A 27,701-nucleotide genomic window follows, 5' to 3' on the forward strand; every position below is an offset into this window, starting at 1 on the left:
CAGCCTTGTGAGCGTTCAAACACATTCCAAAACAATCCAAAAGCAAGTTTTTGTGGTTTTGTTGAGCTGTGACTGAGCTAACTAGATATTTGAGGAATTTAGCAACACAGCGGGAACTGTTTACGTTCTCTGCCCGGAGCAGGAATTGCCAAACAGAGGTGAGTAACGTGTGGTGTGACGCGGCCTGGCGCTGGCTTATCGTCTGCAGGGCTCTGGACCCTGACTGATGGCTGACTCAGATCATCACGGACAGCGGGGGGTTTGCAGCAACCTGCATCAAGTCCAGCTTTGCTCCCGTTATTAACGTGTTAAACCGCTCACTCAGGCTCTAACTTTGGCAACCTGCAGAAACACGACACAAGCTTATCTGTCTTGGTGAAACTCATGAATAAATTATTAAAAACACAAGGTGTCCCTCATGAGTCATGTTCCACGGTGGAATCACGGATCCCGCCCGTGACATTCATGTGTCAAGACAGTCTGTGTAACACTGAGACACTCTGGAGTGTGATTACGCCAGAGAGATTAGCATTTTTCTTTGGAAGTGCACATAAAACACTCAAAGGCGCAGCGCTGAGATTAGAGTGTTAAATCCCATTTTTTTAAATGCAGTCATTTGGCAGGAGTATAAAATGCATTTTTTGAGAACACTTGCAGTATTTACTGATGAGTGAACGCTTACCAGCTGCAAAATGTCCTCATCCTTTGGCATCACACAGAGTTCCAGTGAGGCATCGCTGATAATACGAAAGCATGTGGGAGTGACACAGAGAGACAGACGGCCATAAAACAAGAGTCAAACTCCCTCCTCAAGATATTAAAACAAAACACTTAGCAGCTGAATCCATTTCACACCTGCTCGAGACAAAGAAATCAGTCTCTGCAGTGAGAATCATTTATTAGGACTGTGCATTATAACAGAGAGAGAATCGACAGCATCAAGGACTAAATCACTGCACATTTTTCAGAACATTAAGCATGGCCTTAAAAGTGAACCTTCACCTGTTCTGGATCAAAGCTATGACTTGTGAGTAGGTCTTTCCAATGATGCTCTCCCCGTTCACCTTCACAATTCGATCCCCTGCACAAAAGGGGAAGAAATGACACGTTTGGGGTAAGATCAACCTGTTAAATTACACATTTCTTAAAAAAAAAAGTTGAAGTACATGATTGCAAATCCACACCAGTGACCCCAGTGACCTTGACCTCCACTCAAATGACTGACCTCTGCCTGACCTTGCCAGGGCAATCCTGGAGTCCATCAATGTGTGTGCCACGCTTGGCCCAAATCAGGTTGCCAAAATTAATTATTTAAACGGCAATTTTGGGGTCAGCCTTCATTGATGTCCCACATTTGGGGTGAAAAAAGGACCTGGGAGGAGTCGACCAACAATCAGACAAACCCAGCGACTGACCTTTGACAAACCTGACCTCACCTGGACAATTCAAGAACCCACCCTGCAAAATGGAGTGTGGGAGGAATCAAATTTTGACCTTTGACCCTAATAATTTACTTTTGCTAAATGTATTATCGCTTGGATAATTCCAGAACCCACTGACATATGTGTGTCCAGTTTGGTGGGTACTGGAATGAAAGACCCCAAAAAGTCATAATGACCCTTGACCTTTGCCAAAAATAAAACATTTAAATGTAATTATGGGATTGACTCTCATCCACATATCAAGTTTGTTGAAAACTTGCCAAAGGACCTGGGGGGAGTAGGAGAACAAAGACATAGATAGAGCAATAATTTGACCTTTAACCCCCAGCAACTTTGACCTTTGTTGAAACAAACTCTGTAAGGGCAATTCTGGGGCCAACCTTCATGCATATAGCACATTTGGTGGAAATTGGCACAAACACCTCAAAAGTAGTTGAACAAACAGCAACAACACAAACTTTCCTCAAGTTACAGTCTGATTAAAGCAAGAGACAGGTATAGTAAGGAAAAAGTGAAATACTGTCACAACCAGGTTTTTACCATGCCGGAGTCAGTCAGTGAGTCATTCAGCCAGTCAGTCATTCAGTGACTTAGTCAGCAGTCAGTGACTCAGTCAGACAGTCAGTCATTCAGTGACTCAGTCAGTCAGTCAGTCAGTCAGTCAGTCAATGACTCAGTCACAGTCATTCAGTGACTCAGTCAGACATCCAGTCAGTCATTCAGTGACTCAGTCAGACAGTCAGTGACTCAGTCAGACAGCCAGTCATTCAGTCATTCAGTGACTCAGCCAGACAGTCATTCAGTGACTCAGTCAGTCATTGACTCAGTCAGACATCCAGTCAGTCATTCAGTGACTGTCAGACAGTCAGTCAGTCATTTACTCAGTCAGTCAGTCAGCCAGCCATTTACTCAGTCAGTCAGCCAGTCAGTCAGTCAGTCAGTCAGTCAGCCAGCCAGTCAGTCAGTCAGGTGACATTTCACTTTTAAGTGTGATAAGTTCAGTTGTACAGGTCCGGTTTTCACCAAACACAGTATATGCATTATGCATAATGACCCCAAAAAGCTTACTGATTTGGTGTCAAAAGGTCAAGGTCACTGAAGTGTACTTCATTAAAAAAAATCTTGTGAGTGCAATTAACTTCTTTTTTAACTGCTCAGTTGTCACCAAACTTGATATGTGTGTTCAGTATACTGACCCCAAGAAGCTGAGCACCTTTGGGGTTAAAAGGTCAAAGACCAAAGTCAATGGGGCACACTTTGTAAAAATCTTGTGAGCTCAGTAACATCTCTCCTAACTGCTTGATTGTCGCCAAACATGGCATGTGTGTGTTAGGCATGGTGACCCCAAAAAAACTGCAGTTTTTGGGGTCAAAAGGTCAAAATGACTGAACTGCACTTTGTAAAAACCTTCTTCAGAAAACGTCACTTATCAATGGTAAGATTATTAAGGTTTGCCCAGGAGCACCGTGGGTTAGTGCATCTTTGTGATGAGGCATTTCTGGATGTCTGCACTCAGCTGTTCTGGAATCCAGTCAATATGGTTACTGACCAAGAAAACAATTGGAGAGGAACTCCATCCAGCACAAACACACATCTGTGTTTGGAGTTACGAAGAATAGTACTGACATGCCTGGGTGTCTGGGAGTTGTTTATTTGGACGACCCCATGTAAGGAGTCCTCACTCTTCAAGGCTGTCTTACAGGAAGGCAGGCGAGGTGAGTTTAAGGATGAAACCAGATAACTTTGGGAATACTGTAATCTGCCAGAGAGGAGACAGATTAAAAAATGTAAAGCCTTTGAAATGAAATGTAGCATTTCCAGGACTACCCTGGGAATAACGCCATGCATACTTTAATTACCTTTACTTCAAGAGAATCAATGACTCACATCTTTACCAGGAAGGACGTCTTGTGTTTGTTTTTCTCTTTACTGCTTGAAATTAGAAATACTTCATGCAGTAAGAAAGAAGGTGAGAGAGGCCGAAAGACAGACTTGGGGAAGGTTGGAATAACAGTATTCTTGCAACACTTTGTTCAACCTCCCACAAAGGAGCCATCTGTTATTTTGTAGCTTGCATGTGTTTTGCCTGGCTGGTTACAAGGCAGTGGAATTACCCGCAGACGTCACACATTCTTGGCCTCAAAAAGAGTTTTGAGGTGAGATGTGAGACGGGCACAGCGAATCATGAGATATGTGCGTTATCAGAGAGTGCGTTCAGCCGTCTCTGAGGGCCGTGTGCGTTTGTGTGTGTACCTGTACAGAGTCCAGCTCCGTGGGCGGGGCCGCCTTCTTTCACCTGCTTGACAAAAATAGTGTCCATCGGCTCCAGGCGGTTCCTTTGTCTCCCTGGGGATGAGAAAGAGAGAGAGGGAGACCATCACAGGTCACACAGTCAGGGAGTTCATCAGCACGTTGGTAAACAATATCGGCTCAGCAGAGTCTGCGCCACAGTTACGATGTCAAATAAAACTTAACGCAGGCGAACCTGTCAGTTCTTTGGATTTTGTGGTTTTCAGTGTCTGAATAACAGAAAGCTGATTCAGGACACTCAACAGTAATAGACAGAACAATCAAAAACCTGGAATGGACTCCGTTATACCTCATGTTCCCCGCCTCGGTCACTCACTGAATCAGATGGTCACTCCACAGAGTCTGGTCTGTTAACTGTTTCTTCCAGTTTAAAGGGAGCTTAGACTTTGTTCACCGTGCGCATTCCCATGAGGAAGGTTTACACTAGAAGAACAATTTTGGGTCTATGGATAGCAACTACCTATGCAGACAACCAGTCCATCTCCATCTCTCAAAAATAACCATCCGTCTGCTGCAGCCAGGTGAAATGTGGGCATCCCATTGGTCTTCTCTCCAGTCAGTGGGGCCCTCAACCCTCAGGTGCCTGTGTGCTGAGAAACACGCTACATGGTCAAAATGTCATAGCTGACGTTCCATCACAATGCAAACTACAGCATCGCGCTCATAGAACGCAAACCTCCACCAACACTAGTTTCCAATTCCACAAATTTTTACCTTGGAAAAAGTTTTCAAGGTCAAAATCCTGTTAGAAGTGCCTTTTTATAAGCTAAAATGTAATACAAAATACAGATCAAACAGGCTTTTCAATGTTAATATCAAACATCTGCTCAATCCCCAATATGGATCAAAATTAGTCCATTCACTGAGAGTGACAGTTTGCATCTCTTTGTCACAAATGAGAGTGATTGAAGCACTTTTGATTGTGATATAATGGAAAAATGTACACCAAATGGGCTTTTCAATATTAAATTCAAATGTCCACAAAATCCACAATCTGGATCAGATCCAGATCAAACGCTGCACAGGTGACAGTGAGTGTCAGTCTGCACCTCACTTTCAAATATGAGAGTGATTGGGGCACGTTTGATTAAGATATAATGCCAAATATACATTAAATTGGGTTTTCAATGTTAAATTTAAATGGCCACAAAATCTGTAATCTGGATCAGATCAATAAAGGATACCCTCCTACATAAAGATTTCAAATATGAAAGAAATGTTAACTTTTTTTTTACAGAATTATGAATTTTTGAACATTAATTCAATGTCAAAGATAGACATTTTTCCAATTTTCAAGATTTGTCCTGAATTTGCCCTTTGACCTTGAATCATTTCTTGCCTATCAGGATATAAATATTCAATAAAACTTTCATAACGATATATGAAAAATTGTGGCCTCCAGGCTGTTCACAGACAGACAAACAAACAGATAAACAAATAAACAGGGCCGAAAACACAACCTCCTCCGACTACGCTGGCGGCGCTAATAATCCTCACTTGAGTCTACATAAGTCACTGTTCATGTAACACAAAGTCATTCCAACAGTCCACAATGCACATCCAGCCTTTGCCTTTGGTCACGTCCCAGTCTCCCAATCATACAGTAAGTCAGAAAGCACCATGACCCTAAAGACGTGGACCTTTATTTCTTCTGCAAATACATCAGCATCCCCAAACACCTCTGTACAGTGACCCAATGACTCCATACGTTCTTTCCAGGTGTCTCTCAATCTCAAATACTGAGGAGCCAGAGACATGAATGTGACTGTGGAGGTAAGTGAATGTCCCCACAAGTTCAACACTTCACCACATACAGACACATTTCTGATGGTCGAGTCTGAGAAACCAGTGGAAGTCAGGATCTTAGTCTTGATCCAGGACAAGCGCAAACCCAAACATTCCCATTCCTCACTCAGCGTCTCAAGTGCTGACATCAGAACCACTGATTCTGCAAAGACAAGGCCAGTAAACCTTTGTTCTCCAACAAAGACATCTGAGTCACTGGTTGTCACAACCCCATCCAACCTGCAGGCCATGAAAGTGTCAGAGCCAGAACATGTTCCTGAGGAACCACAATAATCTGAGATTCTGCTGTGGCTTTGCACAGGACTCACAGTAACTGTGTCTAGCCTGGATATGATGTCCAGCAACTTGTAGGGGATCCAGCAAACTCTCATGATGTTCCACAGAATGTTCCACAGCAGCTAAACGAACTCATGGAGTTCGTTAAGCTCCTTGTCAAATGAGTGGTGGGTGCTCTCATTACCCCCAATGTCATGTCTTAAACTACCCAAAACGCTCCTGGTGTGCAGGATCAGCATGGCAGCACCTTGACATCCATGTGCAACTGTGTGTGTGTGTGTGTGTGAATGAGTGAAAGTGAAGCATCACTTTAAAGTGCTTTTAGGCATCTGATGGACAGAAAAAGGCTCCATAGAAACACATTTACTGTTTAGAGAACGTATGTCTGGATGTATCAACGACACTGAATGAAATTCTTTATTGTAGCTGCCTTGCACACATTTGATCACCTCATTTCTGATGACATCAGTTTATGTAACAGCTTTGTTTTTACGCTCCTCTACCTCCCTCCTGTGGCTGAAAATACAACTACACAGGATTAGTTTGTGCAATTCATGGAGCATCATCACCTCGTGGTGTTTATATCATAACTGACTGATAAGCCTCCGACGCTCTCATCTAATCCTCACAGAGATAATGAAGCCAAGACCTTCCTGCACACACAAAGATCACAGGTTCAATCCCCTCCAATGCAAATTATGTAATGCTCGTGCCTTGTATCACTAAATGTATCACCTCACCTCATTCTTAAGTCAATGTAAAATCCACCACAGCAGCTGTACTATTTTGTTTTGTCCAGTAGAAGGCAGTAAAGTGCATAACAATGACTCTCCTCTGAGGAGCACTGCGAAACTGTCAGGGGCAGCAGCTCTGTCACTTGGAAGGATCATAAAGCTGCATGAAAAAAAAAAGACACAAAATTATAACCCTGCAATCTAGAATCAGAGAGCCAGAGAACTATCAAGGAAGTCAATCAATCAATCAATCAATTTTTATAGCGCCAAATCACAACAAACAGTTGCCCCAAGGCGCTTTATATTGTAAGGCAAGGCCATACAATAATTATGTAAAACCCCAACGGTCAAAACGACCCCCTGTGAGCAAGCACTTGGCTACAGTGGGAAGGAAAAACTCCCTTTTAACAGGAAGAAACCTCCAGCAGAACCAGGCTCAGTCTTCTGCTGGGACTGGTTGGGGCTGAGGGAGAAAACCAGGAAAAAGACATGCTGTGGAGGGGAGCAGAGATCGATCACTAATGATTAAATGCAGAGTGGTGCATACAGAGCAAAAAGAGAAAGAAACAGTGCATCTTGGGAACCCCCCAGCAGTCTACGTCTATAGCAGCATAACTAAGGGATGGTTCAGGGTCACCTGATCCAGCCCTAACTATAAGCTTTAGCAAAAAGGAAAGTTTTAAGCCTAATCTTAAAAGTAGAGAGGGTGTCTGTCTCCCTGATCTGAATTGGGAGCTGGTTCCACAGGAGAGGAGCCTGAAAGCTGAAGGCTCTGCCTCCCATTCTACTCTTACAAACCCTAGGAACTACAAGTAAGCCTGCAGTCTGAGAGCGAAGCGCTCTATTGGGGTGATATGGTACTACGAGGTCCCTAAGATAAGATGGGACCTGATTATTCAAAACCTTATAAGTAAGAAGAAGAATTTTAAATTCTATTCTAGAATTAACAGGAAGCCAATGAAGAGAGGCCAATATGGGTGAGATATGCTCTCTCCTTCTAGTCCCCGTCAGTACTCTAGCTGCAGCATTTTGAATTAACTGAAGGCTTTTTAGGGAACTTTTAGGACAACCTGATAATAATGAATTACAATAGTCCAGCCTAGAGGAAATAAATGCATGAATTAGTTTTTCAGCATCACTCTGAGACAAGACCTTTCTGATTTTAGAGATATTGCGTAAATGCAAAAAAGCAGTCCTACATATTTGTTTAATATGCTCTTTGAATGACATATCCTGATCAAAAATGACTCCAAGATTTCTCACAGTATTACTAGAGGTCAGGGTAATGCCATCCACAGTAAGGATCTGGTTAGACACCATGTTTCTAAGATTTGTGGGGCCAAGTACAATAACTTCAGTTTTATCTGAGTTTAAAAGCAGGAAATTAGAGGTCATCCATGTCTTTATGTCTGTAAGACAATCCTGCAGTTTAGCTAATTGGTGTGTGTCCTCTGGCTTCATGGATAGATAAAGCTGGGTATCATCTGCGTAACAATGAAAATTTAAGCAATACCATCTAATAATACTGCCTAAGGGAAGCATGTATAAAGTGAATAAAATTGGTCCTAGCACAGAACCTTGTGGAACTCCATAATTAACTTTAGTCTGTGAAGATTCCCCATTTACATGAACAAATTGTAATCTATTAGACAAATATGATTCAAACCACCGCAGCGCAGTGCCTTTAATACCTATGGCATGCTCTAATCTCTGTTATAAAATTTTATGGTCAACAGTATCAAAAGCAGCACTGAGGTCTAACAGAACAAGCACAGAGATGAGTCCACTGTCCGAGGCCATAAGAAGATCATTTGTAACCTTCACTAATGCTGTTTCTGTACTATGATGAATTCTAAAACCTGACTGAAACTCTTCAAATAGACCATTCCTCTGCAGATGATCAGTTAGCTGTTTTACAACTACCCTTTCAAGAATTTTTGAGAGAAAAGGAAGGTTGGAGATTGGCCTATAATTAGCTAAGATAGCTGGGTCAAGTGATGGCTTTTTAAGTAATGGTTTAATTACTGCCACCTTAAAAGCCTGTGGTACATAGCCAACTAACAAAGATAGTTTGATCATATTTAAGATCGAAGCATTAAATAATGGTAGGGCTTCCTTGAGCAGCCTGGTAGGAATGGGGTCTAATAAACATGTTGATGGTTTGGATGAAGTAACTAATGAAAATAACTCAGACAGAACAATCAGAGAGAAAGAGTCTAACCAAATACCGGCATCACTGAAAGCAGCCAAAGATAACGATACGTCTTTGGGATGGTTATGAGTAATTTTTTCTCTAATAGTTAAAATTTTGTTAGCAAAGAAAGTCATGAAGTCATTACTAGTTAAAGTTAATGGAATACTCAGCTCAATAGAGCTCTGACTCTTTGTCAGCCTGGCTACAGTGCTGAAAAGAAACCTGGGGTTGTTCTTATTTTCTTCAATTAGTGATGAGTAGAAAGATGTCCTAGCTTTACGGAGGGCTTTTTTATAGAGCAACAGACTCTTTTTCCAGGCTAAGTGAAGATCTTCTAAGTTAGTGAGACGCCATTTCCTCTCCAACTTACGGGTTATCTGCTTTAAGCTACGAGTTTGTGAGTTATACCACGGAGTCAGGCACTTCTGATTTAAAGCTCTCTTTTTTAGAGGAGCTACAGCATCCAGAGCCAGTCCCTCTCAGCTCCAGCTGTGCAGCACAAATTGGATTCTGGAAGTTTTTTTGAACTACAGCTGGATGAACGGGATTAAATGTGGAAATCTGAAGCTTTGGTTGACATATTTTAAAGCTGCTAACTGTTTTACCACAGCGTAAATTACTGTGGAAAGGCATTAATCAGCCCACCACATAATAACAAACAACTAAAATTACAGTTCACTAGTGTTTCACAAGCTGTTTTATCAGTAAACAATATATATATCCTACATTATAGCAAGTGACAAGGCACATTTTTTCACTATTTTACACCTAAAAAAAAATCTGAGTAAGTAAACTAAAACATTTTCACTATAATTTGATGTAAGAATGTCTGTGTGTATATTTTAAGATTCAGCATATTGAAGCTTCTAACTCAGCAGAATTGACATGGTGTCTTGGTGGCTTCCCTCACTTGTGGGAGACCTGCCTTTGGCAGATTTACCAAAATGTTTCCAATCAATAATGAACTGCAGGTCACATTTAATGCTTGAAACCAAGTTTGGACATTTTTATCTGCTGTGTTTTCAATAACGTAAAGAGACCTAATACGCACACACATGCATGCACGCACGCTCGCACAGACCAGCTCTGCAGCCAATTCCTGACTTTCGACATAGCAAGCTCCTTCGCGGGACACGTAATACGCATGCTCATTCTTTGCGCATGCGTATTATGGGTGCCGCGAAGGATATTGCGGCTATGTCGAAAGTCAGGAATTCTCCAATTATTTTTGGTCCTTTAAAAAGGAGCACAACACACATTTCAACACTGGACAAGTGATCTGAGTTCAAGGCTGACCGTTTCTGTCATTAAGCTGTGATAAGCAGCTCAGCTGCAATATCAAAAAATTCAGCCAAAAATGAGTAAATACATAAAGAAATAATAAATAAATCGACCCAGTAAATTTGGTGCAAACGTATGCGGTGTGAGCTCACTGTTTACAGTCGCTGTCCCTGCATTGGTGGGACTCGATGTGGGCGATGCTCTTTGACCTCAATGCGCTCTGCCCTGGCAGCCATCCCCAGCTGCACACAGCTGGGCCTGGATGTGTGGGCCAGCTCCCCTGTTGTTTTGGGTTAGATAACGTTATTCCAAAGAGGGCTGGGCACGCTTCCCGCACACTGCATTAACGCTGGCATAATACCGCTCACAGTTCTTTAACATTTGTGTCATTTACAAACACCACACCTACTCACAAATGTATGTGTACACAAAATATTCTCTATAATAGTGTTCAGAATAGTGTTCTCTCAGTCTTCACTCTGCCAGGAATTGAAGACTGAAGAGAGAGGAATAAGTGACTCTGGGCCAGATCTTGGAATTATCCAACATTCCAGCATTTCAGATGCTAAGGACGGTGGCTTTTTATTACTGCAGGGCTTCTGCAGAGAAACACTTCCAATTGGCTGTTTCTGAGCATTTAAACCCAAAATACCATGGTTCAGAAGCTGAAAAATCAATTCCCAGCAAGAACCAGATGCCAGTTAGATCCAAGTGACAGCTGTGACAATATGAGTGTCATGAGTGGACGTGTACAACACCCCTATCAACAAAATGGACAAGAAGAGTGCTGCATGATCATCCAAAGAAAGTTTTCTTTTCTACTGTGCTGAATTTCAACAGAAGCTCAGAAAAGGAAGCTTTACTCTGACTTTGCTGCAGAGTGTGCAGATGCCAGGTTGTGCCAACGTCCATGTTAATAAGAAGCTCAAATAAGAGTACTAGGACTCTGAAGAGGAGCTTTGAAAAAGTGGCTCTGGAAGAGGAAATCTCAGCACATATTACGACCTCCTCGACGGTGTACTGCAAACCAGTGATCTGCTCTGTTCCAGCAGTCAAATATGAAAATGACAGGAACCTGATCCTGGTACAAAGAGGTCTCCTGGAGTGTGGGAAGGTCCGATCACAAGTGCACGTAACATAATTCCACTAACTCAAACATATTTCAGAAGCACAGTGTGATTTAATGTCAAACATCTAGAAAAAGGAATGGGAAAGAAAAAACAAACATGAAAATACATATTTTTCTCTTTTCCACCTCCCATTTACTGAATACAGTGCATCCGGAAAGTATTTACAGCACTTCACTTTTTCCAAATTTTGTTATGTTACACCCTTATTCCAAAATGGATGAAATTCATTTCTTTTTCCTCAAAATTCACCCCAGAGTGCTCTGGAGCAGGTTTTCATCCAGGATGTCTCTGTACATTGCTGCATTCATCCTCAATCCTGACTAGTCTCCCAGTTCCTGCTACTGGATAACATCCCCACAGCATGATGCTGCCACCACCATGCTTCACTGTAGGGATGGTGCCTGGTTTCCTCCAAACATGACACCTGGCATTCACACCAAAGAGTTCAATCTTTGTTTCATCACAACAGAGAATTTTGTTCCTCCTGGTCTGAGAGTCCTTCAGGTGTCTTTTGCCAAACTCCAGGTGGGCTGCCATGTGCCTTTTACTAAGGAGTGGCTTACCTCTGGCCTGACTGGTGGATTGCTGCAGAGATGGTTGGAATGGAATGTTTTCCTCTCTTCACAGAGGAATGCTGGAGCTCTGACAGAGTGACCATCGGGTTCTTGGTCACCTACCTCCCTAAGGCCCTTCTCCCCCAGTCGCTCAGTTTTGACAGGTGGCCAGCTCTAAGAAGAATCCTGGTGGATCAAAACCTCTTCCATTTATGGATGACTGAGGCGATTGTGCTCACTGGGACCTTCAAAGCAGCAGAAATGTTTCTGTACCCTTCCTCAGATTTGTGCCTCAAGACATTCCTGTCTCGGAGCTCTACAGACAAATTCATTTGACTTCATGCTTGGTTTGTGCTCTGGCACGCACTGACAACTGTGGGACCTAATATGTAGACAGGTCAAAGCACTGTATTTAAAAAGTAAGTCCCTTCGACTGCTCCCTTGTTTTCACTCGGGGTCGCCATAGCAAATCCGAGTTGGATCTGCCTGTTAAATTGGTTTTACGCCGGATGCCCTTCCTGACAAAACTCCTCATTACATGGAGAAATGTGACAGGGGTGGGGTTTGAACCAGGAACCTTCTGCACTAAAGCCACTTTCACACCAAGGCCACTTCGAGTCGCATCGTGCAGCATCATGACGACATCACGTGGATGCAACCTAGTGCCGAGATGATGTAGCTCAATGCCACAACAGCGTGACGGACGCAAAAGGACAAAGTGAAGCCGACATAAAATATTAAACATGTTTAATTTTTTTCTGCGTCGAGCACAGGACGGAGAAAGAAAAACGTTTCAACGCAAGTCAGGGCAAAGCAACGGTACTCAACGTGACTGGAAGCCACACCCTCACAATACAACGTTATCCGACGCCAATTTATGATTCCTGCTGTGTTCCATTGTTGCCGAAGTATAAATCACACAGGATTGTTTTTATACTGTGTACACAATGGAGTAAAACTACACGCTCAAAGAGCTGCAGCTCCTCGCTGCAATCAGCTGTTCGCTCTTTAAATTCTCTCACAATTGTTTTTGAATAAAGTCCAAAGTCCTGCTCACAGAATGATTGCCAGAGACAGGACATGTCCACAAACTCCAGACATCTCCACATTTTCTCACGGATGGTTTGTTCGCACATGCACACACAGCTCGCGGTCAGAGAAGATAAACTATGACAGAACTCAGAGCACAGACCTGCAGCTCAGCACAAGACATACAAACTGGAAAGGAAATCAGAGCGCACACAGACTGTCTGCAGGTTCTCCTCTGCGTCCTCACCTCCTCTCTGCCCCCCTGCTGCACGCACCTGATGCAGACATTCCTGTGTCGTCCTGATGCCACATGAAGCAACTCGAAGCAAGCACCAGTGATATATGCCGATAACTGCTGGTTATCTCATCCACATAAAATCCTTAGAAGATTGCCTTGCATCAGTGAAAAGCTGGATGTCTAGGAACTTCCTACTTTTAAACTCTGATAAGACTGAAATGTTGGTTCTTGGTCCAGTGAGACATCGGCATCAATTTGACCAGTTAATGCTTAGCCTAGGCTCGTGTGTCAAAAATCACATTGACAAAGTGAGGAACCTTGGCATAATTTCTGATCCTACATTGTCCTTTGACCTCCACATTAGAAATATTACGAGGACTGCTTTCTTCCACCTGCAAAACATAAAGAAGACTCGTCCCATCCTGTCTATGGCTGATGCTGAGACCCTGATCCATGCATTTATCTCTTCTAGATTGGACTACTGCAATGTTCTATTTTCTGGTTTATCGCAGTCCAGCACTAGGGCTCTCCAGTTGGTTCAAAATGCTGCAGCCAGACGTTTGACACAAAGCAGAAAGTTTGACCACATTACACACATTTTAGCATCTCTTCGCTGGATTCCTGTCCCAGTGACATCAGATTTTAAGGTTCTGCTACTAGCCTATAAAATTGTTCACGGACTGGCACCTCCCTACCTAGCTGAAATAATTAAACCCTACGTACTGGCCCAGGCTCTGCCTTCTCAGGGTGCAGGACTACTTTGTGTCCCTAGGGTGAATAAGAAATCTGCAGGTCATAGAGCTTTCTCTTATTGTGCCCTTGTTCTGTGGAATGATCTCCCTGTGTCAATAAAACAGATTCTGTAGAGACTTTCAAGTCCAGACTTAAGATGTACTTATTTTCCCTTTCGTATGGCTAGCATACTGCCATAGTATGTTACTATGCTTTTTACTCTTTTAAATTTAATTTATTAGGAAACGGAGCGTGCCACGGCCTTAACTTTATCTAAATTCTTGGTCTTTTAGTGAAGCTTAGGGCTAGTGGCCGCCGATCACCTTAGTATTGCTTCTATTTTCTTGTTGCTTAATGCTGAGAAATTATACTGTATTTGTTGACTTTCTGATGCTTGATTCTGTTATTTTTTTTCTTTCTCTCTCTGTTTGAGGTGCCACTCCATCCAGAGATGGGTGTGGTGTCTGTTTCTGGAACCCTCCTGTCCTGTGCACCGGCAACATTTCCTGTATATTTGTTTTGTAATTTGTGTCAGTAGCATGGCTCAAGCAGAGGGTCACCCCTTTGAGTCTGGTCTGCTTGAGGTTTCTTCCTCAAATCATCAGAGGGAGTTTTTCCTTACCTCTGTCACCTATAAATTGAAAATGAATTGAAAAGAAATTGAAATTGAAATCATCCAAAATATTGGGACTGTTTTGGTCCCCAAAAATCCACAATGGGTAGGCTTTAACAAATACCTATTAATTTAGAAATCAGTAATAATTTTGATGCATCTGCAGCTTGGATCATCACTGCAGCACCAAGGTTGTTCAAACCTCTGTTTTGCCCCCATGTTATGCTAAGCTGCACAAAAAAAAAAACATATTAAATACTTTTTTAATCGATGTTACTTGCTTTAAAGTCATTTTCACAAGAATGCATAGGTGACAGTCATGGAAATATTGTTAAACTGTGATTCTGTTGTGTGAACTGGTGGGGTTGTTGTTTTTTTTTGCATTGCATTGCACTGCATGCTCATGGAAGCCTTAACAATCGTTAATCAAACCGTCACTGACTTGTTTAATGGGAAACTGTAAAAATCTGAGTTATGAAGATTATCATCCAGGTTTTAATTTAAAGGGAGAATATTAGAAAATTGATCTGCTGCTCAAATAAGATACGTATTAAAGGAGTCATACAGTGCAAAAGGAGAAATACTGTGATATAACACTGTCACCATTCAAAAAGTGAAAATGTCGTGATTGTTATGTGCAGACGCGAGTTGAGGAGCGGACCAGCGTCTGACTGAACCCAGCGCTAAATAACCAGAAAGCGGTTCCAAAAACAAAACAAATTTATTTCCCTTCTGTGCAATAATTTGTGTACAACATAAATGTGCAGTTGTCTGGTGAGGTGAAGGACGGCGCGCTCTCCAGCGCCCAAATGGATCAAAGCTTGGCGCTTCTGGACCCAGACTCACCGCCGAACACCCCCCAGGTGGATACGACAAACTGACTCTGTGAAGGGTGGAAAACGTGAGGTAAGTCAACAGAGCTACAACAAATATCCTTCAGAGGCACATACTATCAGCAACACATTCAGGTCTGAATTTAAGCTTTATGTAAATGAGCAGCCTCTCACAACAGGTGGAGGATCATCATTCTGTACGCCACGGCAGTGAGAAGCGAGCTGCACAATTCTCATTAATGTTCAAATATACTGCGTAACAAAATACCAAATTACTGTTAACACTTATTCAGACAATCATCACCTCTGATGTGTGCTGACAGCATGTGTCCCTCACCCGTCCTCCTTCACAGGCACGATGTGTCAAACCCTGGCGCGGTCCTCAGCGTCTCACAAACGAACGTCACAAGGTCGTGTTCCCGGCAATTCTGCTCGAATCACTCATGGCTTAAATGCAGAACGCCATCTCATTATCTGCTTCAGCTGAAAGTCTTTAAGTTTGCACGTGAGCATCATCCACAGGTGCTGCAAGTCATTAGGCCTGCACGTGCACATCCTCCACAAGTGCAGCCAATAATGCTGATGAGGGTGAAGGACTCTTCTGCCAGCACCTTCTCCACAGACAAAAACCAGTTTGCATACCACCTGGAGAGCAAAGAAAAGAAAACAACACCAAAATGTCCAGCCAAACCCCCCAACACACAACAGTGATATTAATTTTCTGTCATATCACCTGCCCTAGCTATGCCACGCCAGGAATAGCAGCTCAGCTTCAATCGCTCAGGTAAATAATGTAAACTACACGACGCGTACATCAAGTAACATGAGATTTCTCGCGCATAGCGATTCTTCAAAATAATTTGTGACAATAGATATTTGAGTAGAGTGTCATGGTTACCGACAACACAGTAGCAAATGTCGGAACTTCAAGAAATCACTACAACGCCTAGATTTCAGCCCCGACTACACACAAGGATGAATGCAAGACATCTGTGTTGCAAATTCCCAGAACAATCACACGCCAACGCTCCTAAACTGGAGAGACGTGCCGAGCACGCATCAGGAAACATGTGACACCACCACTGTCAACAACACAACACAGACTCACACAAACACCTGGTCTTTATTCCACTGGAGACAGGATGCTGATGGAGTATTCCATTGCTATTTTCCAAGAATTCCAAATACCAAAATCCACCCATAGGAAAAAGGATATGCAGCAACACCACTCTGACCATGCCACAAAATAAAGAAATAAACTCTTTCTGTGTCTTCATCCCAGTTATTCCCTTTAAAATAAACCAAACAATCTTCCAGGATGATTTAAGTTTCCCTGAAGAAAATGTGGGAAACACCTGGAAACAAGTTGCTGAACATGTTATAAAGCTGTCATATGTAAAATTATGGCTGAAAAAAGGCATGCATGTAACTTCTGTATGCACAACAGTGCAGAAAATATGCAAATAATATTAAACTGGATCTCGTGAGTTCAATATGAGGTCTACTAGAAACACGTGTGGAAGCTCAGGAAGTCATTGTGAGAAGAAGAAAAACAGGAAAAACTAAAAGAGAATGAAAAAGAAAGAATGGGAAATAAATGGTGAGACAAACATAAGAGGACAAAAGCGAGAGTGAGCACTCAAGAGACATTGAGTGGACATAAGTTTTCTGAAGGTGGGGCGTGAAAATCCCATGTGAGAATTCTGGGGAATTCTGCTTGCTTTCACTCTGTTTCTGTCTGCAGTCTTTTTTTGGGAAGCAAACCAAAAATCAAATGAAAAGAAGAAACAGGGTTAAGAAGTGCAGAAAAGTGTTTCACACTGAATGAAAAAGAAATATTTGAACAGATGGAGGCGTTTTTTCCGCCTCCCCTCTTGTTGTGTTGAGGTGCCATAGTTTCATAAGCAGCGCACAAAACGCCTCACTTGTATTTTACCCCTCAACAACTTAGTAAAATACACAGCTGGAGAGGGCGCACAGAACGACCAGGGCAGGCAGGAAGAAAAATGAGGGGAGTATGGGGGGTAAAGATATAGAGAGGAAGATTTGAGATAACAGCTGCATGTTCTGAACAAATCCGCTGTGAAAAGAAACAAATAGTCAACCACGACGTTCCATATTACATCCTAATATTTATGTTTTGCCCCATGTGCATTTAATTCTTATACAGCAAACCGCCATCTTCCAACAGTCGCACATGAAGACATTTCTCTTGGGTTGAAGTTTGATTAGTGTTTGCTAAAGGTTAAGATATCAGTGCAACTTAATATGCAATGATCCCTGAAATGGCAAATACACTCTGTGTGTGTGTGTGGTGTGTATTTTCATGGAGGTGTGAACTCTTTCCAGTGGCAAACCCCAGCTAGTCAACATACGGCCAGCAGGCTGCCACCCCCCCCTCCCCAAAACACCAACAGCCTCATCACACTGTGGCCTGAACTCAAGCAAATAAACTGCAGTGCAGCTCAACCAGGAAGGCTGGAAGACGGCAATGACATGACTGTGAAAGAGAAAATCAGAGCAGGGCAACATTTTTTTTTAAACTCCACAACACAGGACAAGCCAAGTCTGTGCACGGCCGTACACAGACATAAAAAACTGAGGGTCTGGACCTAGGCGCTGTTGCTGGTGCTAAAAAATAAAGCCAAAGCGGAAGTGCTTTCAGTTTCTGGAATAACCACTTGAGGTTGGCTTCAAAAGCAAGTCAATCCCCATAGAAGCCCATGTTAACCCCTTAAGGCCTAGAGCCTATTTCACCAAAATCACATACCCAAACATTATGATTTATTTCTCAAAAATGCAAAAGTTTGGATCAGCTAAAAGACAGGTCCTAGGGGATGTTGTGGATGCAAAAAAAAATTGAAAGTAAATAATACTGTACTTGGTAGGAGTAAATGAGGTTTTTTTCCCCCCCAAAAAATGAATTCCAATTTATGTCTTTACTTGCTTGGTGTTTCAATTGTGGTTAGTTGATATGTGACTGAATACTTGGATACTTTTGTAGAGGAGACTTTGCTTGACATTTTGATGTATAATAAGTGTATGTTGGTGTCAGCATTGGTTAGTTATGAGTGTTCAAATGTTCCAAAACAGGGCAAGTCCCCAAATTTGGGGACTCTACAGTTTAAACATGTTTACAGCTTGGTACAGAAAGTTTTGGTCTCTATAGCTAGTTTCCCCATTCATGACTATACAGGGCTGAATTTTTGTACAACTCGTCAGTTTAAGCTATTTTAAACCATAAAGGTATGAATAATTAGGGGCAGGGTTGCGCTGAATGAGAGCGAGTGTGTGCCGGGTCAAGGTGGCCACCCACCCACTAGCCTTTAACAATTGCTGCTAGCTGCTGTGGACTCAACTGTGTTTTTCCTATCTGAGTAGTTTATTACAAATATATCTGAGACAATATGGCTTGATGTGGTATTAATTGTACTAATTATCTAAGTACTCTGTGCTGCAGTATTTCCATAGAGTGAATTTGTTTAGTTATTTAATTTGCATGTTAGCAACGTTACCACTAAGGTGAAGGGATCACAAGTTTGATGATGTTAGCTGCAGTGATAGTTCAATGGATACTGATGCAATATGCCGGCCGTGGTCTGTAATAGCCACACCACAGCCCTGTGTTAAAAGAACCACTGCCTACCAGTCACACACTGGAATTCAAAATATCAAATACACTAAAAAGTAAATAAAAATCTAATACAGCCATACACAAAAGAGTGTAGCTGCATAAATGCCCTTAAAGATTTCGTGGATGTCCTGTGTGTTGTTGTACATTATGTAGTGAGCAAATGAACCGTCTGAGGAAAGTCTGAGGAATGTGATGGCAAAGGCCAACAGAGATAATACATACAGGAATCTCTCCATTCCTCAATCAGAGCTCCGAAAGACTCAGATTTACTGTTAAGGAATCCTTTCACCTTCCTTTAACCCCACAAGCTTCACTATCAAGTTAACTGAAGCGCACCTGGTCGAGTTTTGACTTAATTCAAGCCAAAATAGTAACGATGACTAAATCTGTCCTTTACAGAGTTAAATGCCAGGACGAGGTCTTGCAGTCTACTCATTGTATCAACATAAAAACAACTTTTTGTTCAGGATTTGATTGTGTCATGTATCAAATTATCTACTCATGAAATGATGTCAGTAATTATTTGCATATTTTAGGTACTAGCCAATTATTTACTCAGTTATTTTATTTTGTCCATCCATGGTGCACTTTTCCACTATTTTTATCAGCTGTCACTCAATATGATATTGATAGATAAAATTACTGCTGTTATGTGACTGAAAACACCTCATTTCTAGACCATTATATTATCAAAATTATTATCAATAACATGAAAAAGTGATGATGAAACAGAACGAGCACCACGCGGCAAAACAATTCCAAGCATAAAGTCGATATACGTGTACTCCACAATCCTAGTTTGACCTAAAATGTGTCAATCTCATTTTCCTTTAATGTGACTACCGTATTTTCAGGAGTATAAGTTGCAGCATTTTTTTTTTACTAGTTTGGGATTTTCTGTGACTTATAGTCCGGTGCGGCATATACTGAAAAATCACACATTCATTATTAACCTATCCCAGTAGTCATAGGGCGTGAGACGGGGTACACCCTGGACAGGATGCCTGTCTGTCGCAGAGCCACAAACATGTACACACACCTACGGACAATTTAAAGTTTCCAATCCACCTAACCTCCATGTCTTTGAATGTGGGAGGAAGCTGGAGCACATGGAGGGACCCCACACAAACACGGGGAGAACATGCAAACTCCACACAGAAAGGTCACAGGTGGGAATTGATCCCATGACCATCTCGCTGTGAGACAACAGTGCTAACCACTAAGCCACCGTGTTGCCCATAAACTCTGATCATAAAAGAATGAATGTTAATAATAAAAAGTACACTACAACAATGCATAAAAATCCCAAATTAAAAAGATGATAATACAGAAAAAAGGTTCAAATATACTAATCTCAAATATGTTTTTTTCCTCTTCAAGAGGCATTTTTTAAACAAATGTGAATTATAATAATCTGGAAAATATGGTATATTATTTAATAACTACCATGACCTTTATCCAATTATTATTATTTTTCTTATGACTATTTAAAATTCTTGCATTACTGACACGGAGCAGCCATTAAAATCACGACTGTGAATGTATTTGACAGTTGAATACTTTCATTCATTCATTTTCTGCAGATAATCTGTGTCTGGGTAATGGTGGCAGTAGACTAAGCAACTCATCCCACACTTCCTTATCCTTGGCCAATTCCTCTAACTCTTCCTGAGGAATCCCGAGGTGTTCCCGAGCTGGCTGGGAAATATAGTGCCTCCAGTCTGTCCTGGGTCTTCCTTGGGGCCTCGTCCCATTTGGATGTGCACGGAAGACCTCCCTCGGAAAAGGACCATGGAGCATCCTCACCAGGTGCCTGAACCACCTCAGCTGACTCTTTTCAATGCAAAGAAGCAGCAGATCTACTTCAAATCCATCCTGGATAGACAAGCTTTTCACCCTGTCCCGGAGTGTAAGCCCAGACACCCAACTGTGCAATGTAATTTCTCTCAGCCATTACCCACTGCTCATGACCGTGGCTCCACTGTTCTACAGGCAGTGCTTGCAATCTAAAAATACAGTGCTCATCAGCGTTATCTTGATGGTTTCCTGTAATTATGTCACAAGGTAGGGGGTGCTCAAAATGTCTGTAGCTGCACTGTGATTTTCAACGTGCTTATGCTCAGGTGTTAGCAAGGGGCGGGACCAACCTCGACAACACCTTCAACGTGATGAGACGATCATTTACTACTGCCTCGGTGAATCTGACAGATAAATTTATCTCAGTACTTTAACTGGACGACAGACTTTCTGAACATCCCTTGTACATACAGAAAATTCATGGGCTGCTCTTAATTTTGTTTGGTGATAATCTCAAATTAATACGATACGATAAGAAACAACTTCATGATCAATGAAATACTGAAATTCATTTCCCACCCATAGGACTCACTGGACATGTTCACTGTTGATCACTAACCTGATTCCACTCCGATCCAGCTTGGTCCACATGGAACAAAACACTAATGTTTAAATATATTTTTCACTCGCAGCAGCATTTACATAAGGTTGTACTGTAATAAACGGAGTAGAAATAGACACCACATGCACTTCTGCTTGTGTGGTTCTGCTGCATGCTGTGGTCTAATTTGGTTAATTGAAGCAGCTGCAGGGATTTTTACTAGTAACTTGCTTTCATTAACACCTTGTGAGTGTTTTTTTAACTGTTTGAGACAGCTGGAGCAAACAAAAGATTGGAAATGTGCTTGGCTTCATAAAGACAATACCAAGTATCCTAAACGGATCTGCCACAACACTGGACATCTCAAAATGTTCTTTTCAGGCATCTGATGGTCATGTTAACTGTGTAATTTTAAAACTTTGTTTTGTCAACTGCAGCCCCAGTGCCTCTGCCAAAAATGGACTAAAAATGTTTGATTTTAGAGAAAACGAACCAAACACCAGGAAATAAGATGAACATATACAAATATCTTTCCCATAACAGAGGGGAAGTCAAACAGGTTAAATTGTACTTGGCAGAAGAAATGACTAAACTGTTTTTTTTTGTTTTTTTTTTAATTATCAACATTTCATCACACCCTGAGTGTGATGAAATGTTGATAATTAAAAAAATTGTGCTCAAACTCAAATTGGACATTTACTCCAAAAAAGGCAGACTACACTGTTGCTGAGAATGAGTGTGTTTTTCTACACAAAGAGGTTGTGCTCTGCTTGTGTGTGTGTGTGCGCTGTAAATGTGCACTAATGGGAGCCCATTTGTTGTAAATGTGCACCTTGTTTTGATACACGGTGCATGTGATGTAATGCTGAAATGTTTCAGGAGGCAGCTGACGAACCGCAGCAGTGCTATTCCCCTAAAGTCGCACTGGGCTGCACATGTGAGAAAAAGTCTGAGGACTGGAATGATGATCCGGATGCTATGAGGAATGTCACGGCCTCGCCAAACTGAAAGCACAACTTTAACTGCCACTCCACAAAGCAAGCGACCGCTGCAGAAAAGACAGACTCACCTGCAGCATGTTGATCTGAGAACCAATACCAAGCTAAACCACTTTGTAGAACTCTACAACTATAAAACTAAAGGTGGTTGCTTGTTATGGAGGACCACAAGTGTGTTACTGAAATAGTCATAAAGCAAGTAATGAATTAATAACTTATTACATAATAATAGGTATTATTAAATTTGTTTACACATGAATAAATATACAAATAATTATACTAAATTATGACAGGATGACTTTTTAAATTCCACCAAGGAAGCAGTGTTCAAGGTTTGTTTGTCTCTTAGCAGGATTTTGCAAAAACAACTTGTAAGTTGGTGTAAGGGTGAAGTATGGGGAAGGGGTAAACCATGAACGTTTAGACTAGATCCAATTTAGGGGATGAAACCAGGATTTTTCCCCCCACTTTTGTATGGATGCAAGATAAGAGCATTTTTCAACATTTTTGTGAATTTCTCAAGAAAATGCACAGATCTTTTTTGAAAACAAAAAGAAAATAGGGATATGTAGTGTGCTAATATCTAAGAACAGGAGAGATTTTGTTCACATGCAGATAAGAATCAAGATTTTGTGGATCTCGTGGGGGTTAATATTTTGTGGATCTTGATCTGCAAAAATTTGGATTGTTATCTAAATCTGTACCAAATCTGACCTGTTCTTAGCTATTAACATTCTACATATGTCCAGTGGTGGGCACAGTTCTGCTAACCGCTAATTAGGAAAGCTAACTTTTTGTTAGCAGATTAGCTTTTCAGCTAACTTCAAAAACCATCAGTGAACCAATTAGCTTCCGATAAATTTAGTTCCGATAACTTGAAGACCACTAACTTTTTTTTACATAGTTAGTAACGGTGAAAACAATTTATAAACCCTGTTGGCTCCTGTGTGATATGTATTTTTCCATCAACGGACCAATTACTAAAAGATATTTTCACTTTGTAAAAATGACAGAGTTGACGTTAATATAAATAAACTGTCCAGAATTAGTTTGGTTTTTAATCAAATCATGAGTCAAAACTGCTTTGCTTTTGATGCCTTCTACCAGACAACTGGGGTACTGTATGCAGAATGCAAATGATTCTATTCCTTAGAGCATTGGTGCAAAGGTGGAAGCTCTGACTCGTTGTATGTGTTGGGTTTGTGATCGCCTTTGACTCTACTCAGAAGCATCAGTGGTGCTTAAACTCAAAACTAGCTGACAGTGTACCAGAGTCAATACTAAAACTTAGCGGTTTGCTGTAGCTTCTGCTAACTTTTTTAGCGGTTTGTCGGTTTAATGTTATAAAAGCTAACTTTTCAGTTAGCAGATTAGCAGTTATCAAAGCTAACTTTTTGTTTAGCTGCACCCACCAACGCATATGTCTATTTTTTTCCTACAATATCTGTGCTTTATCTTTTGTGAAATTCACAAAAATGTTGAAAAAAGTCTGATCATGCAATGTAAAAAAAAAAAAGGCAAAAAACTCACTAATATTTACAGAGATGTATAAAGATGAATTTTGAACCACTCCAGCACAACTGACATAATATAAATAACATAATACATTTTGATGTTTCTTTATCAGTAAACCATTCTTATTGGAATAGTCAGTTAAGACTCAATTGTCAAAAGAACTGATAGTCTCCAGCCGATATTACATGACAGAAAACACGCTATGTCAAAACTAAACTAGAAATGTTGTCTTGGCAGATGCTAGTGGACATCAGTACTGGGAGGACTAGCTCAGATTTTATTGGATGTCTTCACTTGTCTTGTAAATCTCACTACAACTGTCGGTTCATTTACAAGCATTGCAGTAATCTGACCAGTAGCCTCCTGTGTTCTCTCAGGCATTGCTACAGTGAGGTGGCTACATTCCCAGAGTTCATGGACTACATTTCTTAGAGGAACATGTGATCACAGACAAGACGAATGAAAATTAAACCACAAACACCTGAAAATAAAGACTCACTAAAATGCATTAACTTCAATAAGCAGTGACAAAGATTCTAGTGATGCCAGGCCTGATTTGTTGCCTGCTGTAAGATGTTACTGAAGGATCAATTAAAGTTAAATTTCCACAGTCACCAGGCACGATCTGTCTTCATGGAGGCACCTGCAGTCCCAGGTCACATTAGAAGGGCATGCAGCAAATTTATAAAAAGTAATAAAGAGCTTTCTGGACTTACCCCGAGTGCCATTCTCTTCACCCTACAAGGGAAAACAGAAATAACAAATGTGAGTAATGATGTTTGAATTCCTTAGATGTTGTAAAGGCATTGGGATCAGATGAGCCTTAAGGTACACTGATACTTGCACGACTTTGATACACACACTTGCACGACCTGTGTCGTGCAAGAGAGTAAGCCCGTCTTTAACGGGTGTAGACTGAACTTGAGCGGGGCGCCGGTGCGTACAATTGCGCAAAGAGAATTTTGAAATGTTCAAAAAATCTTTCACGCATAAATGTTGTGCAACGTGGTGCAATCTGCTCGCCAACACTACGTGCAGCTCGTCAAGTGAAGTAAAGAAGAAGTGAACAGAGCGAGTGGTTGTGTCAGCGCACCGCATCAGCGCGAAGCTCATCTGAAGTATTATAACGGGATGTTAAATCTATCATAAACATACTTTTACAGCTGCACACAAGAAGGAAAGAACATGCAACTGTAACATGACAATCTAAACATGACAAATAATTACCTTTTTAGACAGCTCCAAATGCTTTCTCCAGCTCATTCAGCGCACGCGCATGATAACGACTGCTGCTGGAGCGGTCCTCTGTGATTCAGGAAGGGATTAAAGCCATTTTCAGCAGCCAACTTGCAGAGAAAATGATTAATCCGCTACTAAATATTTATTTTATATATGTAGCGTCCAGTGCAAAGAGCGTGGCAGCTGGTGGAACAAAGCACGGCGTCCAGCTGGGAACACAGTGGGTGGGGTTGTCATGACGACGTGCATGCAAGTGCGTGCATCAAAGTCGTGCAAGTGTCAGCACACCTTTAGAGAAAGAGATGAGTATTTACCATCTTTAAACACAACTACAGCATTTTGCACAAGTTGCATTTTTTTTCACGTTTAGGAGAGGATGGCACTGTCTACACACATAACAAGCTGCTCCTGTACATCAAATGAGACACTGTCATTCACACTTTAGTGTAGAAGAAGAAGAAGAAGAAAACCATTCTTTGTTTTCGAGAATTAATTAATTTAAGAAATAGTGTTTTCAAACTGAAAGACCACACTCAGGGTTACAAAAGAGGCAATTTGAGTTTTTATATTACTCAAAACAACTCTACTGTAAGCAAACAGCTGCACTGGTTAGTCTATTATGTGCTACAAATGTTTTACAACTGTTTTCAAATGCATACCTCAAATATGATCTCTGTTCAGTGGCCAAAAAAAAGCAGTTTTCTCATGTTTAGCATCTGGTCAATAGCATTAATGAGCTCGTTAGCTTCTGCTGGCTGAATCAGTGCTTGCATTATTGATAAACAAATAATGTGCAGAGTCTTCAAATGTTTAATTACATTACACATTTACTTCCCATGTGATCATCTGTTCAGTGGCAAACAGAAGGTGTTTACTAGATTCTGACCAATATGGAATTTTGGGGGGGTCGGTATGCTACAGATATTAGTGAGCAAATTGTTTTTTGCAATACTGATATATCTACCAATATATACATAAAAATGGCAATGATTTCTAAAATTTTTTTATAAAATCCTTTTGACAAAGAAATATAATTGAGGCTTGATGGTTTACAGGTTAACAGAGAATTTATTATAAATAACTATAAATATACACTGTCATCATGCTGCTTTCACTCAGATTGGCAGTTGCTGTGTCACATTGCAAAGCATTTGCATAGAGCTGTCTTCTACTTTGGCCCCGCTGATTCCAATAAGATACTGAAAGGCTCATATGAGCTTCTGATGCAGATGGAAAAGCATTATACGAGGTCTGTCCATAAAATATCATACCTTTTAATTTTTTTTTAAACTATATGGATTTGATTCATATGTTTTCACGTCAGACAAGCTTGAACCCTTGTGCGCATGCGTGAGTTTTTCCACGCCTGTCGGTGACGTCATTCGCCTGTGAGCACACCTTGTGGAAGGAGTGGTCCCGCCCCGTTGTCGGATTTTCATTGTCTGGAAATGGCGGAATGATTTGGGGTTTTTTCCATCAGAATTTTTTCAGAAGCTGTTAGAGACTGGCACCTGGAAACTATTCGACGGTCTCGTATCCACAGAGCCATCAATCAATTCAATCAATCAATTTTTTTTTTATATAGCGCCAAATCACAACAAACAGTTGCCCCAAGGCGCTTTATATTGTAAGGCAAGGCCATACAATAATTATGTAAAACCCCAACGGTCAAAACGACCCCCTGTGAGCAAGCACTTGGCGACAGTGGGAAGGAAAAACTCCCTTTTAACAGGAAGAAACCTCCAGCAGAACCAGGCTCAGGGAGGGGCAGTCTTCTGCTGGGACTGGTTGGGGCTGAGGGAGAGAACCAGGAAAAAGACATGCTGTGGAGGGGAGCAGAGATCGATCACTAATGATTAAATGCAGAGTGGTGCATACAGAGCAAAAAGAGAAAGAAACAGTGCATCATGGGAACCCCCCAGCAGTCTACGTCTATAGCAGCATAACTAAGGGATGGTTCAGGGTCACCTGATCCAGCCCTAACTATAAGCTTTAGCAAAAAGGAAAGTTTTAAGCCCAATCTTAAAAGTAGAGAGGGTGTCTGTCTCCCTGATCTGAATTGGGAGCTGGTTCCACAGGAGAGGAGCCTGAAAGCTGAAGGCTCTGCCTCCCATTCTACTCTTACAAACCCTAGGAACTACAAGTAAGCCTGCAGTCTGAGAGCGAAGCGCTCTATTGGGGTGATATGGTACTACGAGGTCCCTAAGATAAGATGGGACCTGATTATTCAAAACCTTATAAGTAAGAAGAAGAATTTTAAATTCTATTCTAGAATTAACAGGAAGCCAATGAAGAGAGGCCAATATGGGTGAGATATGCTCTCTCCTTCTAGTCCCCATCAGTACTCTAGCTGCAGCATTTTGAATTAACTGAAGGCTTTTTAGGGAACTTTTAGGACAACCTGATAATAATGAATTACAATAGTCCAGCCTAGAGGAAATAAATGCATGAATTAGTTTTTCAGCATCACTCTGAGACAAGACCTTTCTGATTTTAGAGATATTGCGTAAATGCAAAAAAGCAGTCCTACATATCAGCTCAGAAATGGTCCGGTGACTTGTGCCGTGTCATCCCAGCTTGGAGCGCGGCGCGCTGAGCATCCTTAAAGGGGTCCATAAAGCTGTACTAACAGACCTTATTCTCTGTGAAGCCCGTAAAATTTTCACCGAAAGCCAGATACATTTTTCGAATAGTTTCCAGGTGCCAGTCTCTAACAGCTTCTGAAAAAATTCTGATGGAAAAAAA

The 27,701-nt window shown here is 41.4% G+C and overlaps 1 protein-coding gene across 5 annotated transcripts in view; it reads right to left on the bottom strand.

The window, feature by feature from the left end:
• Positions 1-27,701, bottom strand: part of LOC117506635 (rho GTPase-activating protein 21-A-like) — a 185,620-nt gene that overhangs the window by 48,661 nt on the left and 109,258 nt on the right. For all 5 annotated transcript variants that reach the window (XM_034166195.1, XM_034166185.1, XM_034166170.1 and 2 more), the window contains 4 exons: positions 24,434-24,455; positions 3,696-3,788; positions 1,003-1,081; positions 683-737 (listed from right to left, as the gene is read on the bottom strand). In XM_034166195.1, the coding sequence (XP_034022086.1) occupies positions 683-737; positions 1,003-1,081; positions 3,696-3,788; positions 24,434-24,455 (249 nt within the window). The remainder of the gene's footprint in view (positions 1-682; positions 738-1,002; positions 1,082-3,695; positions 3,789-24,433; positions 24,456-27,701) is intronic.

This window comes from Thalassophryne amazonica, chromosome 1, assembly GCF_902500255.1.
Source record: "Thalassophryne amazonica chromosome 1, fThaAma1.1, whole genome shotgun sequence".
NCBI classification, from domain to species: domain Eukaryota; kingdom Metazoa; phylum Chordata; class Actinopteri; order Batrachoidiformes; family Batrachoididae; genus Thalassophryne; species Thalassophryne amazonica.